Source organism: Chinchilla lanigera, unplaced genomic scaffold (genome assembly GCF_000276665.1).
Source record: "Chinchilla lanigera isolate Chin_1 unplaced genomic scaffold, ChiLan1.0 scaffold00029, whole genome shotgun sequence".
Classification (NCBI taxonomy): domain Eukaryota; kingdom Metazoa; phylum Chordata; class Mammalia; order Rodentia; family Chinchillidae; genus Chinchilla; species Chinchilla lanigera.
The window spans coordinates 9,609,115-9,623,051 of NW_004955430.1; the positions used below are offsets into that span (position 1 = coordinate 9,609,115).

The 13,937-nt window shown below is 32.1% G+C and overlaps 1 protein-coding gene across 4 annotated transcripts in view; it reads right to left on the reverse strand.

The window, feature by feature from the left end:
* The window catches only part of Tbc1d5 (TBC1 domain family, member 5), a 554,846-nt gene that overhangs the window by 197,250 nt on the left and 343,659 nt on the right, over positions 1-13,937 (reverse strand). For all 4 annotated transcript variants that reach the window (XM_005387456.2, XM_013515658.1, XM_013515660.1 and 1 more), the window contains 4 exons: positions 13,709-13,797; positions 12,179-12,229; positions 12,016-12,085; positions 10,509-10,681 (listed from right to left, as the gene is read on the reverse strand). In XM_005387456.2, coding sequence (XP_005387513.1) covers positions 10,509-10,681; positions 12,016-12,085; positions 12,179-12,229; positions 13,709-13,797 — 383 coding nt within the window. The remainder of the gene's footprint in view (positions 1-10,508; positions 10,682-12,015; positions 12,086-12,178; positions 12,230-13,708; positions 13,798-13,937) is intronic.

A 13,937-nucleotide genomic window follows, 5' to 3' on the forward strand; every position in this document is an offset into this window, starting at 1 on the left:
ATTTGCATTGATAATTGTAACTGATATGTATTGGCTTATCTTTGTCATGTTATTTTCTTGCTGTTGGTTCCCTGATTTTCCCCTCTGTTTAACCGCTTGCTCTGCCTGGTGGTATCTTTCCGTTGCTGTTCTTGGAGTTGTGCTCATCTTGATCTGTCTAGAAAATCTTTCAGTACCGTTTGTAGTGTTGGTTTAGTGGTCATGAATTTCTTCAGATGTTCTTTGTCATGGAAGTATCTTATTTCTCCATTAATTTTGAAGATAGTTTTTCAGGGTACATCAATCTGGTTTGGAAGTTGTTTTCTTTCAAGACTTGAAATACTTCACTCCAAGCCTTTCTTGACTTCAGTGTCATTTCCAAGATTTAGTTATTATAAATTGTGCTGCTATAAACATGGATATGGATGTATCCTTGTAAGATCATTTCTTTAACTCTTGTCAGTAGATACAAAATATGTGAATAACTGGATTGAATGGAATTTTCATTTTTAGTTTTTTTATGAATCTCCATATTAATTTTCATACTGATTATACCTGTTTATATTTCCACTGACAATGTAGCATGCTTTCTTTTTCTCTGCAGCCTTGCCAGCATCAGTTATCATTTGAAGTTAGCCATTCTTTCTGGAATGAAATGTAATCTCAGTATTTTTTAAAATTTACATTTCTCTAATGGCCAGAGATATTGAACATCTCTTCATGTATTTATCGGCCATTCATAAGTCTTCTGAGAAGTCTTTATTCATTTCACTTATCCAACTTTTGACTTTTTTTGGTGAGTCTAATATTTTGAATTCTTTATATAGTCTACATATTAGTTCTCTGTCTGGGGAGCTGGGAAAAGTATTTTTCCTATTCTGTACATTGTCTGTTCACTCTGTTGTTTCCTTTTTTGTGCTTTTGAATTTAATATGACTTCCTTTGTTGATTTTTGATGTCATTTCTTGTGCAACTGGAGTCTTAGTAAGGTTTTACCTGCAACTCTGACTTCAAGAATTGCACCTAGTTTATTTTCCAGCAGATTGTTTCTGTTGTAATACTTGGATCTTGATGTACTTTGGCTTTAGTTTAGTATGTAGTGAGAGATACGAGTCTAGATTTAATCTTGTATAATATTAATAGCCAGTATTCCCAGCACTATTTGTTAAAGAGGCTCTCTTTCCTCTAGCATATTTTTTGGTCCCTTGTTTAAAGCTCAGATAGCTCAGTGTGTCTGGCACTATTTCTGCATCCTCAGTTCTGTTGGACTGATTCATCTTTCTGCTTTTTGTGTGTCCATGCAGGCTATTTTTAATCACTATTCCTTTGTAATATTACCTGAAATCTGGGATTGTGATGCCTCCTGCTTTGTTCTTATTGTTCTTATCTTATCTCCTGCTTGTTTTTTGCTATGCTGGGTAACTTCTAGTTCCATACGAATTTTAGGATTTTTTTTTTTCATTTTGTAATGAGTGCTGTTGACAGTTTGGTTGTACTGATTAAATCTGTACATCAGTTTAGGGGGTATGGGCCATGTGACAATATTGGTTCTGCCTATCCAGGAACAGGGGATATCTTTCCATCTTCTGATGTACCATTTGATCTACTTTAACAGAGTACTATAGTTTTTGTTATCGAGGCCATTCACTTCGTTAGATAAATTCCTGATTAATTTTTCTGAAGCTGCAGTGAATAGTATTTTTTTCCTAATTTCCTTCTTGGTAGGTTCATTATTGTATAGGAACGCTTTGATTTTTGTGTGTTGATTATGAATCCTGCTAACTTGCTGAATTTGTTTATTCTAGGAGTCTTTTGGTGGAATTTTGGGTGTTTAACGTAAAGGATCATGTTGTACATAACAATAATTTGAGTTTTCCCTTTCCTATACATAACCCTTTTTATTTTTTTCTCTTGCCTGAATGGTCTTGCTAATCTTTTGAGTACTATACTGAAGAGGAGTTGATAGTGGACATCCATGTCTCCTTCCTGATTTCAGAGGAAACATTTATTTTTTTAACCTGTTAATATGATGCTGGCAGTAGGCTTGTCACTTGTTTTTCTTTGTTGATTTTTCTATCTTGACTTATTTATGATCATGGGGTACTGAGGTCCCCCACTATAACTGTTTAGCTTATTTGGTCTTTTATATTCAGCAATGTTTGTTTCATTGAGTTGGGTGCACTAGTGTATGGTGCATATGTATTTATAACTGTTGCATCTGCATATGGATTTTTCCTTAACTAATATATATTGACCTCTTTGCTTCTTCTGATCAGTTTGGCTTGAAATCCACTTTGTCCAAAAACAGGATAGCTCTCCTGCTTGTTTTCAGACTTGTCTTGCATGGAAACATATTTCTATTTTTGTCTTGTTGTTTTTTGGCTGCATAAAATCAATACATGTTCCAAATAAGAAGGTAAAGAAAACCAATACCACCCATTATTCTCTCTTAGTGATAGCTATGTTAATGTGGCTTTGTTTACTTTTCATATTAAACATACATTTTCGAATCTAGGAAAATAGAGTTGTAAAGGATTTTTGATCTTGATTTCTCATTTAAAATATAACATAAGCATCATCTCAACAAGTTAGTATTCAAGCATATTAAACTGTGGCATACTATTGCAAAGAATAATTTTCCATTATTATTTGCTTTATTATTTCCCCTCTTACTGCGAATATATTTGTTCTCATTTCCTATCATAAATAATACTGGAAAAAACACCTTTCACACACTGTTTTGTTCCACTGATTCATTTATTATTGTCACATTCTTAAAAGTGGAATCATGGATCAAAGTGTCCAATTTACCAGGCTTCTGATTCACTTTCTCAACTGCCTCAAATTGATTATTATAGCCATATTGAATAAAATTTTCTGTAATTCTTATTAATCTCAATGAATTTATTTTTATTTATTTATATTTGTTTACATATTTGAATGACAATGCTTTTCATTGTACTCACTGGCCAATATTTTCCCTATGATATATTAGTTCATTTTATTTTTTTGAGGTATAGGTTAACATTTTCTTACTAATTTTAAGAGTCTTTATATACGAAGAGTAAGAGTTTGGTTTTTTTACTTATGAGATACATGTTCTACCAGTTTTCCTTATCACTGAATTTATTGAAATTTGGAGAGATCAAATTTAAAACATCTTCACCAATGTGTTTCAATGATAATTTTTGAAATCCATTATGAGAAACTAGGTTATTTATTCATTTGTATTTCCGACTCAAAGTTAGGAGCTGTAACTTTTATGCTATTATTTGGTATTCTTCAAAACTGCACATTTTGCAGCACATTTACTTTAAACCATCAAATCCTTACAAAGTTGGCTTGTGATATTTCTTTCCTTTGTTTTTCTTCCCTTTTCATTCATCCAGCCATCATCTAGTCAAAAAACATTTACTTTACACTTACCACATGCCAGGTTCTGTTAGGGAAGCATCTGGGATATACTGATGAACAAATCAAACTCCTTGCTTATAGATCTTACACACCTTACAAATTAAAAACAATATTTTACCGTTATAGGATGTTACTCATTCAATGCTTCTGAAGCACACATTTTAATATTACTAATACAACTCCTGTATTTCTTTAATCAAACTATATCAGTTTCTGAGCTGTCTCTTTTAAGTAGTATATAGTTGTATACTATCTACAAAGCCAGTTAAGTATCTTTGCCTTTTATTAGGTGAGCTAAATCATATTCTTACAGTGCTATAAATATTGTCTGAAAGCTTCATCATCTCTATGCTTCCTCTGTAATTATTCTTGTTATTTTCTTATGAGTACTTTTTGAGTCTTATTTTAAACAAGATAGTTCTCAATGAGCACATACAATGAATAACAGTGAGCATTTACTGAGCATTTACAATGTGTCATGTATTGTATTCCATAATTTTTCTCTGTTAGGCTTCACAATCTTATTGAACATACTATTTTAGAAGGAATTTGAAACAAAAACCTGTTGATTAGAAATATCAAATAAATAGTATATTTGATTTTTTTTATGCCTAGTGTTGAATTACATAAACTTTTCACTTCCTTTCCACTTTATTCACTCAGTGTTACGGTTTGGATCTGAAATATATCCTCCCACCCCCAAGTCTCACGTGTTTTGAAGGTAAATGATTTGTGGAGTTGCTGTGCTCATCAGTGGATTTACACACTGATAAGTTCAGCCGCTGAATGTACTTGAGGAGGTGAGGCCTGGTTGGAGGTAGGTCACTGGGGGCATGACCTGGATATGTATATTCGTACCCCCAGCTCCTTCTTTCTCTTTCTGCTTCCTGGCTTCCATGAGCTAAGAACCTTTTCTGTAGCATGCCCACCTGCCATGCTATTTCTGCTTTGGAGGAGCTGACCATGGATGGAAAAATGAGCCAAATTAAGCCTTTCCTTCTGGGCTGGGGATTTAGCTCAGCAGCAAAGCACCTGCCTGGCAAGTGCAAGGTCATGAGTTCGATCCCTGGTACTGGAAGAAAAGACAAAAAAAAAGCCTCTCCTTCTTTAAATTGTGGATGCTGCGTACTGCATCCCATGATGCAAAATAACTAAGACACTAGGATTCAGTAGATCAAGATAAAAATGTTTTAAATTTTCAAAGCTCTTCATGTATTATTTTTGACAATTACATGTACTTGTATAGACTTTACTATATCTAAAGAGCTTTACTGATTTCCAGCAGTTGTCTTAGATATGCTTTCTTCTTAAATTATTTTTATTCACTTGTCAGTGTTAGGAGTAAATTTTTACGGAGAAAAGCACGTATAAACTTGTGAATGTGTAACTTAGCACAACCTTCCCTAGTTGGTTTTAGTCCATGATAAAATATATATCCATTTTACCATTAAGGGTTCTGCTTTTTTCTACATCATCAATTAAAATTTTTGTAGATCAAGTTTAAGATAAAGTAATAAACTAAAAACACAGCTAAGGCCTGTACTGAACTTGGGCAAGAAGATTTTAGCCTAAGGCTATGTTTTATTATTTTATTGCTCTTGTATTGTTGGTACATTTTGTAAAAGATCCTGACCTTTTTTATTGCAATTTTTGACATCGCATTTAATTTTTTACTTTCCCAAATCAGATTGCTCCTGATCACTACTAATAAGACCCCTCTGATTCAAGACCTTCACCTATCTGGGTCTTTGTCATTTATCTGATGAAGTGGAATTTAGCTATGGTCCAACAAGACATACAGTACTTTCAGGGGGATTTAGCTTCTTACCACAGTCTACTCAAATTAGCTATGAATGTTAGTTTATGAGTTTAAAACCTGGTTTGCCCTCTTGGTGGATGTTTGATCTAAATATGCCTTTGTAAAGCCTCCATTTCCTAACCACTCAAATGGGTATAAACTCTGTTGCAAGTATATATATATATATATATATATATAAAAGATAATATATAATATGCAGCTTATTGTAAAAGAAAAGGAGATCTCAATTATTGTGTTTAGGAATTCCATCAAGAATTATGATTTGTGGGGTTTTGAAGGGAAAGTACTGAAGGCTGAAATCAACTGCCTTCACTTGGAGGTATATTCTGCACTCTTTTTATTTTTGAAGCAAGGTCATTAAATTGCCCAGGCTGGGCCTGAATGTGTGATCCTGCTGCCTCAGCCTCCCAGAAGGCTGGGATTATAGTTGTGTGCCAAAACTCCAGTTGAGATGCATAACTTTTAATTATACTGACTTCTGGTAAGGAAAACTTATTTCTAACCATGTTTATATTTCCAATATAGGTTAAAAAAACTTAGTACTCACACAAATTATACTGGGAAATATACTAGGATTGGTATTGTGATAGACATTTTGAAATTGTACTGTAAAATTAACAAATTTATCAATAACTAAGATCTCCCCAAAATAAATTACCAGAAACCACATAGCCAAACAACTGCTAATCCAGAAAATAGGAAATAGATATGGAAGACATATAATTAGAATTTAGTGAATATGGAACTTACCCATGTGTATTGTGAAGAGCTTATAGTTTAAGAGTGCCAAAGCCCAAGAGTGTTATAAAGGTTTTTCCTCAAACATGATATTAACTACATATTCCACAGATGCTGATTATGTACAGTACTCTGTTTATATCAAAGTGTAAAATGTAATCAAAAGTTTACAGATACAACATTTTCAAAAGTAATACAGGAGCTATTCATGCCTAGAAAAAATTAACTTAAACTTCAATTCTTGGTCCCATTTCAAAAGAATGCAATAATAGCATTAAGCTGCTGATAATAAGTAAAGATTATTACTGAATCTTTATATGAATTGGCTATGATTAAGTCCTTTAGACTGACAACACGCAACCCATAACAGAATTTAACTCAAGTATTTTAACATGCTTTTGTACAAACATATAACCCCCAAGTGATTAAATTATATGAACTAACTCTAATACAAATGAAAACAATACAAAAACTCATAGAAATTAACTTGTAAAACTAGAAATAATGCAAGTGAATGTTTTACTTTGTAAATTAGTATTCACTGACAGGGCCTTAGAGAATTTAATTTACAAGTCCAATACTAATCAATAACTGGTAAATAAAAGACAACCCAAGATGGTAATTATTTGAATTAAAGCAAGAGAAATTCATTCTAAGTGCAAAAGGAGATATATTTCAGAAAATTAATGAAAAACATGGTACAAATCACTCTTACGTTAAGCATTTCATTGTATATTAATATTGCTTAACATAAAATAATAAACTGATTTAACACTGGCTAACAAAAAAATCGTATTAAAATTATCCAGAAGACAATGCATTTAAAATATATTCAAATACAGAATTAATAAGCCAGATATTATGTAACATTTGGGATGTCATGAGTACTTCTTCATTTAAAGATAGTTATCATGAATTTATCTAGAATTAAACTGATTTGGAATGATGTTAATATTACTGCAATTAATATTTTTACACTAATCATTAATTTTAATCTTGTTAAATAAATTTATTGGCTTAATACAGCAAGTATGTTTACACAGGGTATATCTCCCCACTTCTGGAGATTTAAAAATACATATATATATATATATATATATATATTTTTTTTTTTTTTTTTTTTTCAGGCATCCTGAAACCGTGATGCCTGGAACTCACTACATAGTCTAGGTTGGCCTCAAACTAAGAGTGGTCCTCTTCCTCAGCCTCTTGAATGCTGGGATTACAGGGGTGCACCACCACACCCACCTTCAAAATATATATTCTTACAAAACTAGTTTTAAAATATGGAACATTTGCAAACATTTTTTCTTAACAACTATAACCATATTAGAAAGCAGATTAAAATACTTTTTAATGTATCAGGTAACCACTAAAGATTTGCCAAAATTAGAAACCTATATTCAGTATGGGGCATAATTTAGTCTTGCTAAACCCTTTCCCTCTAAATAAACATATTTATGATTTACTCCTCATTCTGTAGCAGTTTTTAGTATTGATTAGAACTTGTCATTGGCTCAATCATTATTGATATTTTTACCAAATTATTTTACAACTTTGATGAAACATTTTACCTCAGAGGAAAATATTTACTTTGTTTGAAAATCAAAATACTGTAAGAGTTTCAATGTGCAAGTATATTTTAGATGATGCAACTATGAATTATGATGTCATCCTTATTAGAGCCATTTTTATTAACTGAAACTGATTATTTCATATATTTACCCTTGATCATAATTTACTCAAGCCACAAATTATATTCTTAAACATTAACTTTAAATGTAAAATTTTACTTTTTTCTCAACAGGAACAGATGGGAGCATCAGCAATCATTTAGATTAATAGCACTTTTATGATATAAAACACAACAAAGTATGTCAATTCATTTCTATGAAATGCAGACCTATAATATTTAGTAAGTTCAAGGACATAAAATCATTGGGCAATATGAACACCTCTAAAAGTTTACCCTTAATTTATATTGTATTCTTAAAAAGCACTGGTCTAAGAGATAGCTATTATATTTCCAGGTACATAAAAGCCCATATTCATTAATATTTTTTATTACTACATATTTGCAGTACATGGTGATTATATTCATTACGGGGAGTCGGTACACGTACGTAACACATCCCAATTTTTTAACCACCTTCCTCAATCTCTTGGTTCTCTTCCCTTTTGCAAAAGCTCTCTCTCTCTAAAGAAACACAGAAAGCCAAAGACGGAGCTTGAAGGATTCATAAAGCACATTAGATTCACCTAGCCATGGTATCCTAATTAAAGAATGGTAAAGACATACAGTGATAATAACACACTTCCAAACATGCACTGAATACTTGTTATATACTAATTTAACTTTCTATGATTTTATACCTCCATTTCACAGATAAAAAACAAAGGCTCAAAGGGGTTAAACTGGTATGTTTCATGTCAAAGCTCATGTTTCTGTTACTTCATGTTTATCCCAAAATTTCTAACAGCCAACAGTAAAAGATACATGAGTGGCACAACTTAGAGTAGTATACTAAGGAGTTAGATTATTTAAGCACTTTGGCCTTCCATGTTCCTTGCACATAGCAATAATAAAACCAAGTAATAAATGAGACGTGTAAAGTCCTTGCACTATAAAATGTAATATAGGCCAAATTGAAAGAATGAGTAATCTCTTCTTCAAAAATAACAAATTATATGTACTTAAAGATAATGTAGGTAAGATCCTATACAAAAACAAAGGGCTAATTGGGCTACGAGGGTTACTGCACATGCTAATAGCACTGCTGATAGGGTTGAAAGAATTAAGCGTAATTATGTTATGTATCTTGGAATTTTATGGCACAGTATGAATCAGGATGTCAGAGAAGCACTATGAACTGCTATGAAGAACAGAAAACTGAAAAGAAATGAATGTTTGATGAAGAAAACTAGGAAACTTGGTGATAAATTACTGTCCTCAAGCCTTGCCATCACTACTGCAATGTAAAGTGCCAGTTCTGTCCAAGCAGCAAATAGGTACAAAGTGGTTAAAAGAAAAGATAAACACGTTCAACATCAATTCTTTTCCCAGTGTTTAAGGCAAATTTTGACTTTAGCAAACAATACTTTGAGGTGTTAAAGGCTTTTTACATTTGAATGTTTTAATTCTTTGAGTGCACAGTAGCAAAAAATACAGAATTTGATTACTGACCTTGTCATTAGTATTTGAGATTTTATATCTACAATTGCACATTTTAATTAGACTAATATGTCCAAATAGCAATTCAATAATATCCTATAATGCTGCCCAATACACATATCACACAAACCTTATTTTCTACCAAGAAGAGTGAAACTGCGTTAAATAATGGTGTCAAGGTTATACCACAAAAACAAAAACAAGCAACATTAGAATAATAAAGCAAACTTCTTCAGTCACAGTTGAAGGCTTCCAGGGAAGAAAAATAGCCAATTTATTTATCAGTAAAAGACTGTGTGTATCATAATAATGTAAATAAAACATTCACTAATTGTTGATTATTTCCTTTGAGATTAAAAAAAGATCTTGCTCTGGTTTCAAACTTTGACTCAGTCAAGATACCTTGCAATTCAAATAATGAATTCACACTTATTGAACATCTACTATGGATATCAATAATATCTTAATTTTCCATATTCTATAGAACTGAGAATAAAACTTTGCAAAAAATATCTGCTAAGAAGCTGCTTAGCACTTCATATAAATTAATGTTGTTATTTAAATATAATGGACTATACCATTATATAGCAAATTCACATTGTTAAAATCACCATTTTTTAATTTGTCTATATATTTTATAAGCTACTGAAAAAAAATGAACACATATGCATACACATGCACATTTTAGGAATGACTGGCTCCTTATTCTGTTGCTGTATAGCATGTTACTGAAGTTATATAGGTAAAGAAAATTAATACATTATGTGTACTGAGAGGGACATCTTGTTACTGACAGACACCTTCCTCTGAAAGTAGAGCAAAAACATGACCACATGAAAAAAAGAAAGAACACACAGGCACATTATGGAAATATATGAGTTGGGGAATGGCTTCATGTATATGAGACCTGGGCTGGGGATACAGCTCCACAAAAAAAAAAAAAAAGAAAAGAAAAAAAGATTATGTATATGAGACCTACAGAAACCTGTACTTTTTGAAATGTTTGATTAAACGATCTGCTGCTGTTACCTTAACATTATTATTAATTTTTTTTCAAAAGGGGCCTTGCATTTTTCTTTTGCATTGGGTTCTGCTGAAAATTACATAGCAAACTCTGCCTGGGTTTGAATTATGACTTCACTGTTTCATATGAGTAAAGTTAGCCTAAGACTTAACTTCTTATAATGAAGGGATAATACTCAGTTGATAAAGCTGGTGGAGTATGATATACCATATATGAAATAATGGGCATAGAGCCAGACACACAGGACCAAAAAGATATGTGAACTACAGTGGAGATGCAATAGTTCCTTCTAGAGATCTGAGACATAAAAACAACCATAAAACATAGTTAGGTATAACCAGAACTAAAGCTGTAGTACTTACAACCCATATATCTGTGGTGCAATTTCTAGTCTGTTCAAGTGCATGTAGAGCTCAATATCATGCTTCTTCAGTAGATGATCCTGGATCTGGTTGACTTTAGTAACAATAGCAATTGTTGGTCCTAAATCCTGTGGTCTAGCAAAGGGGATGGGAGTCATCAGAGTTTCTCTCCCCTATAAACAGGAAAAATGTATTATTTCAATATGAAATGAACAAACACTGTATATGGATATCGCTACCAAATGGAGTTTAAAAAACAACAAAAACTATTTTGTGATTTCATGACAAATGCTTAAAATGAGCACTCTCATACTGATACACAGATGACTACATTCATAAATGAATAGCCAGGAAATGCTTTCTAAAATTGTCACTTGTGCTACCTTGAATATTTTCCATATTTTGGCTAGATGTGGTGGTGGGTGGCCAACACAAACGATCCATGGCTGCCTTACCTGATCAGTCATGGTACATAAATGCAAAACTTTAAAGAAAACTTCTTTGTTGTTGCATATAAACATGAAATATAAACATGAAAAACAGCAAAAGAAAACTGTTTCACTTGGAGTTCTGAAAACTATATTTAAAAAGGCCAAGAAATTAATACAAAAAATGTGATAATTATCTTTCTGTCAATTTAAATAGCTGAGTAAAGTGATTTTAAACTTTCCAGACTAAAAGTACAGCTGACTTAAAAAATAAAATCTGTGCTGGGCTCCACCTACAACTTACTTTCTGGCTATACACTATCTACAATTAAGAGACATATCACTAACTCCTATAATGCTTTCGTGTGAACTTCCAGTTGTCATGTACTCCCTCAAGTCTGATCACTTTCCCTATTATACCCCTCCTTTTTTCTAATGTTCAGTCCTCAATTTCTACCTCTTAATACTACCATTGTTCTTTGTGATTTTCAGTCTACTGTAAATTTGCAGATTACAAACCTAGGACAAATTCTTCCTATTTTTTAAAAGTTGCTCTTTCATACAGCACTAGTATTCATTTTATTCTCTATATGTTATCATTAGTGACTTCATTCATGCACACTGCACTTGAGGGTAGTACACTAGGATAGTATACAAGAATTTTATAATTAAATACCAATATTGCATGAATCATATAAACTTCATATAAAGGAAATTTCTACTCATATGAAATCTTTTTGTCTTTTTGAGACAGGGTCTTGCTATGTAGTTCAGGCTGGCATTGAGCTCACTTTGTAGCCCAGGGTGGTCTTGAACTTGAAACGATCCTCTTGCCTCAGAGTCCCACATGCTGGGATTACAGGCATGCGCCACACCGGCTCATATGAAATCTTTACACTGTCTGCATTCAGTCAATAAGAGATACATTTTAAACACCAGCTTCCTTGTAATTCCATTAGTATTTTCGTTATAGTAGTTAAATGTATTGAAATAAAATGATTATGTAATAGTCTATGTTGCTTACTCAAATTATTTATTCACTCAAATACTGTATACTGAGAAAAATCTGTAAGATTTACCTTTTGACTATCATGTTCAAAAGTAGAAAACCAAGGTTCAGCAGTTTCCATAAGCTGTGAGAACATCGCACTAAAAAGTAGAAAAATATACACAGTGTAATGTTTAATCTGCATGAAAGCATGACCATATAAAAAGAAAAATATAAATAGTTTCTGCACTTACTAGGCATCGTGTTCCAGATATTCAGGGTTCAGGAGAGTTTTCATTTCCTCACTTTTAAAAAAGCAATACAAGCAATCAAAATGGGTAATCTTTTAACAACTGAAGTGGATGCATAGTTTCCCTTATTCTACCTTCATAAGACCATTCTCATATAATGTACAAATGAAAATATTAACTTTTTAAATAAAAGTAGCAACTCCATCAACAAATGAAACTTTTTTCATTAATAAAGATCAAAAATTAGCTACCTTGTATCACAATAAAGTAATTATTAAAAATAACAAATACAGAATGTGAAAGTATTTTATTTGACTATGTTTGATCTAAAATAATTTATTACTCCACAGTCTATCACTTGTCATATAAAACAAAAGAAATATATATATATAAATATATAAATATATTGATGGATTATGCAATATTGAAACATTGTCTTTTAATGGCTTTTATTTTTACTTTATCTTGAATTAATAAGTGATAGAACCTTTTACAAATCTATCTTAGTGTTGCTTTTACTTTATAATGGATTGAAATAGATGAAGAAGCATGTCTTACTCATTTTAAAACTATGTTCAATCATCTATACTTTCCTGTAAAGTACATTCTGCATGCACCTGTCTTGAAAAATAAAACTGGGACAAAATCATGATCCAACACTAACTTCACCCTTATTATATAGAATAACTGACGTGATGGCAATTACAACATAGTTATTCTTGTCAGGATCCAATAAAGTCAATAAAATGAAAAAAACTTAAAACTTTAGTACAGGCCTGTATATATGCTTATCAAAAAGGCAGTGTAATATTAAAAAGATTATACAGTTAAGACATGTGAGACACTATCTTCCAATAGTTTGTTTTCTGCATATGGGTGGATGAGCCAGTGCAACACTGAACAAAGAAATGGCTTATAATCCTGCAGTTCTCCACTCCCAAAAATGTTTCTTGCTTACTTCGCTGGCCAATCAGATAAAGTTTCTTCTTACTTTGAAAATGAATTTCAACAAGTACATAAGTTAAGTCCAATTATATAAGGCACTTTCAGGAAAGCATAACTGAGTTTGTTTAAAAAACATGAGAAACCATTTTATTTATAGACTGAAGTTCTTTGTAACAGTCTTTATTGATGAACTAAGCTGAATCAAAGCTGGTAAGGGAGAAATTATCTCATAAAGTTCTCAATTCTGCTTATAGTGAAAAGTGAAAGACTAGAGGATAATATACAGTACATAAATCTTATTAATCATTAGTACTTTTGATATTGCAGAAAATATTTTCTTTCCTTGACCTATTGTATATCTCTTTCCTTGATATGGATCTAAGAGTTCCAAATATATGATTTCAAATTTGCCCCAAAGCCAAACTGGCATTAGAACTATTAAGTGGAATTAACAAATAGTCACATGAAACAAGATCAAATGTTTAGAACTTTTAAAACACCTTCAATTTAAAAATTTTTGAGACTGAAAAAAGGAAAAACACAGCACACTCAGGACTGAAAAAATAGATGGAACTCATGCACACTTGCCTGGGCTGTGCAGACTCACTGGCATGTAGAAAAGCTTGGTGGTCACAATGAAGGATAAAGACTATAGGTGCTAGTAGCTCATGCATTCCCTGAAACACAACATCAAGAGAAATGAGAACAGGAGAAATATGGAGGATCCACTAATAGACAATATAGGTTAACTTAAATGCCTTTTTCAATGGATTCCTATCACTAGGATTCCATATTATACACAACAATGTAAAAATGA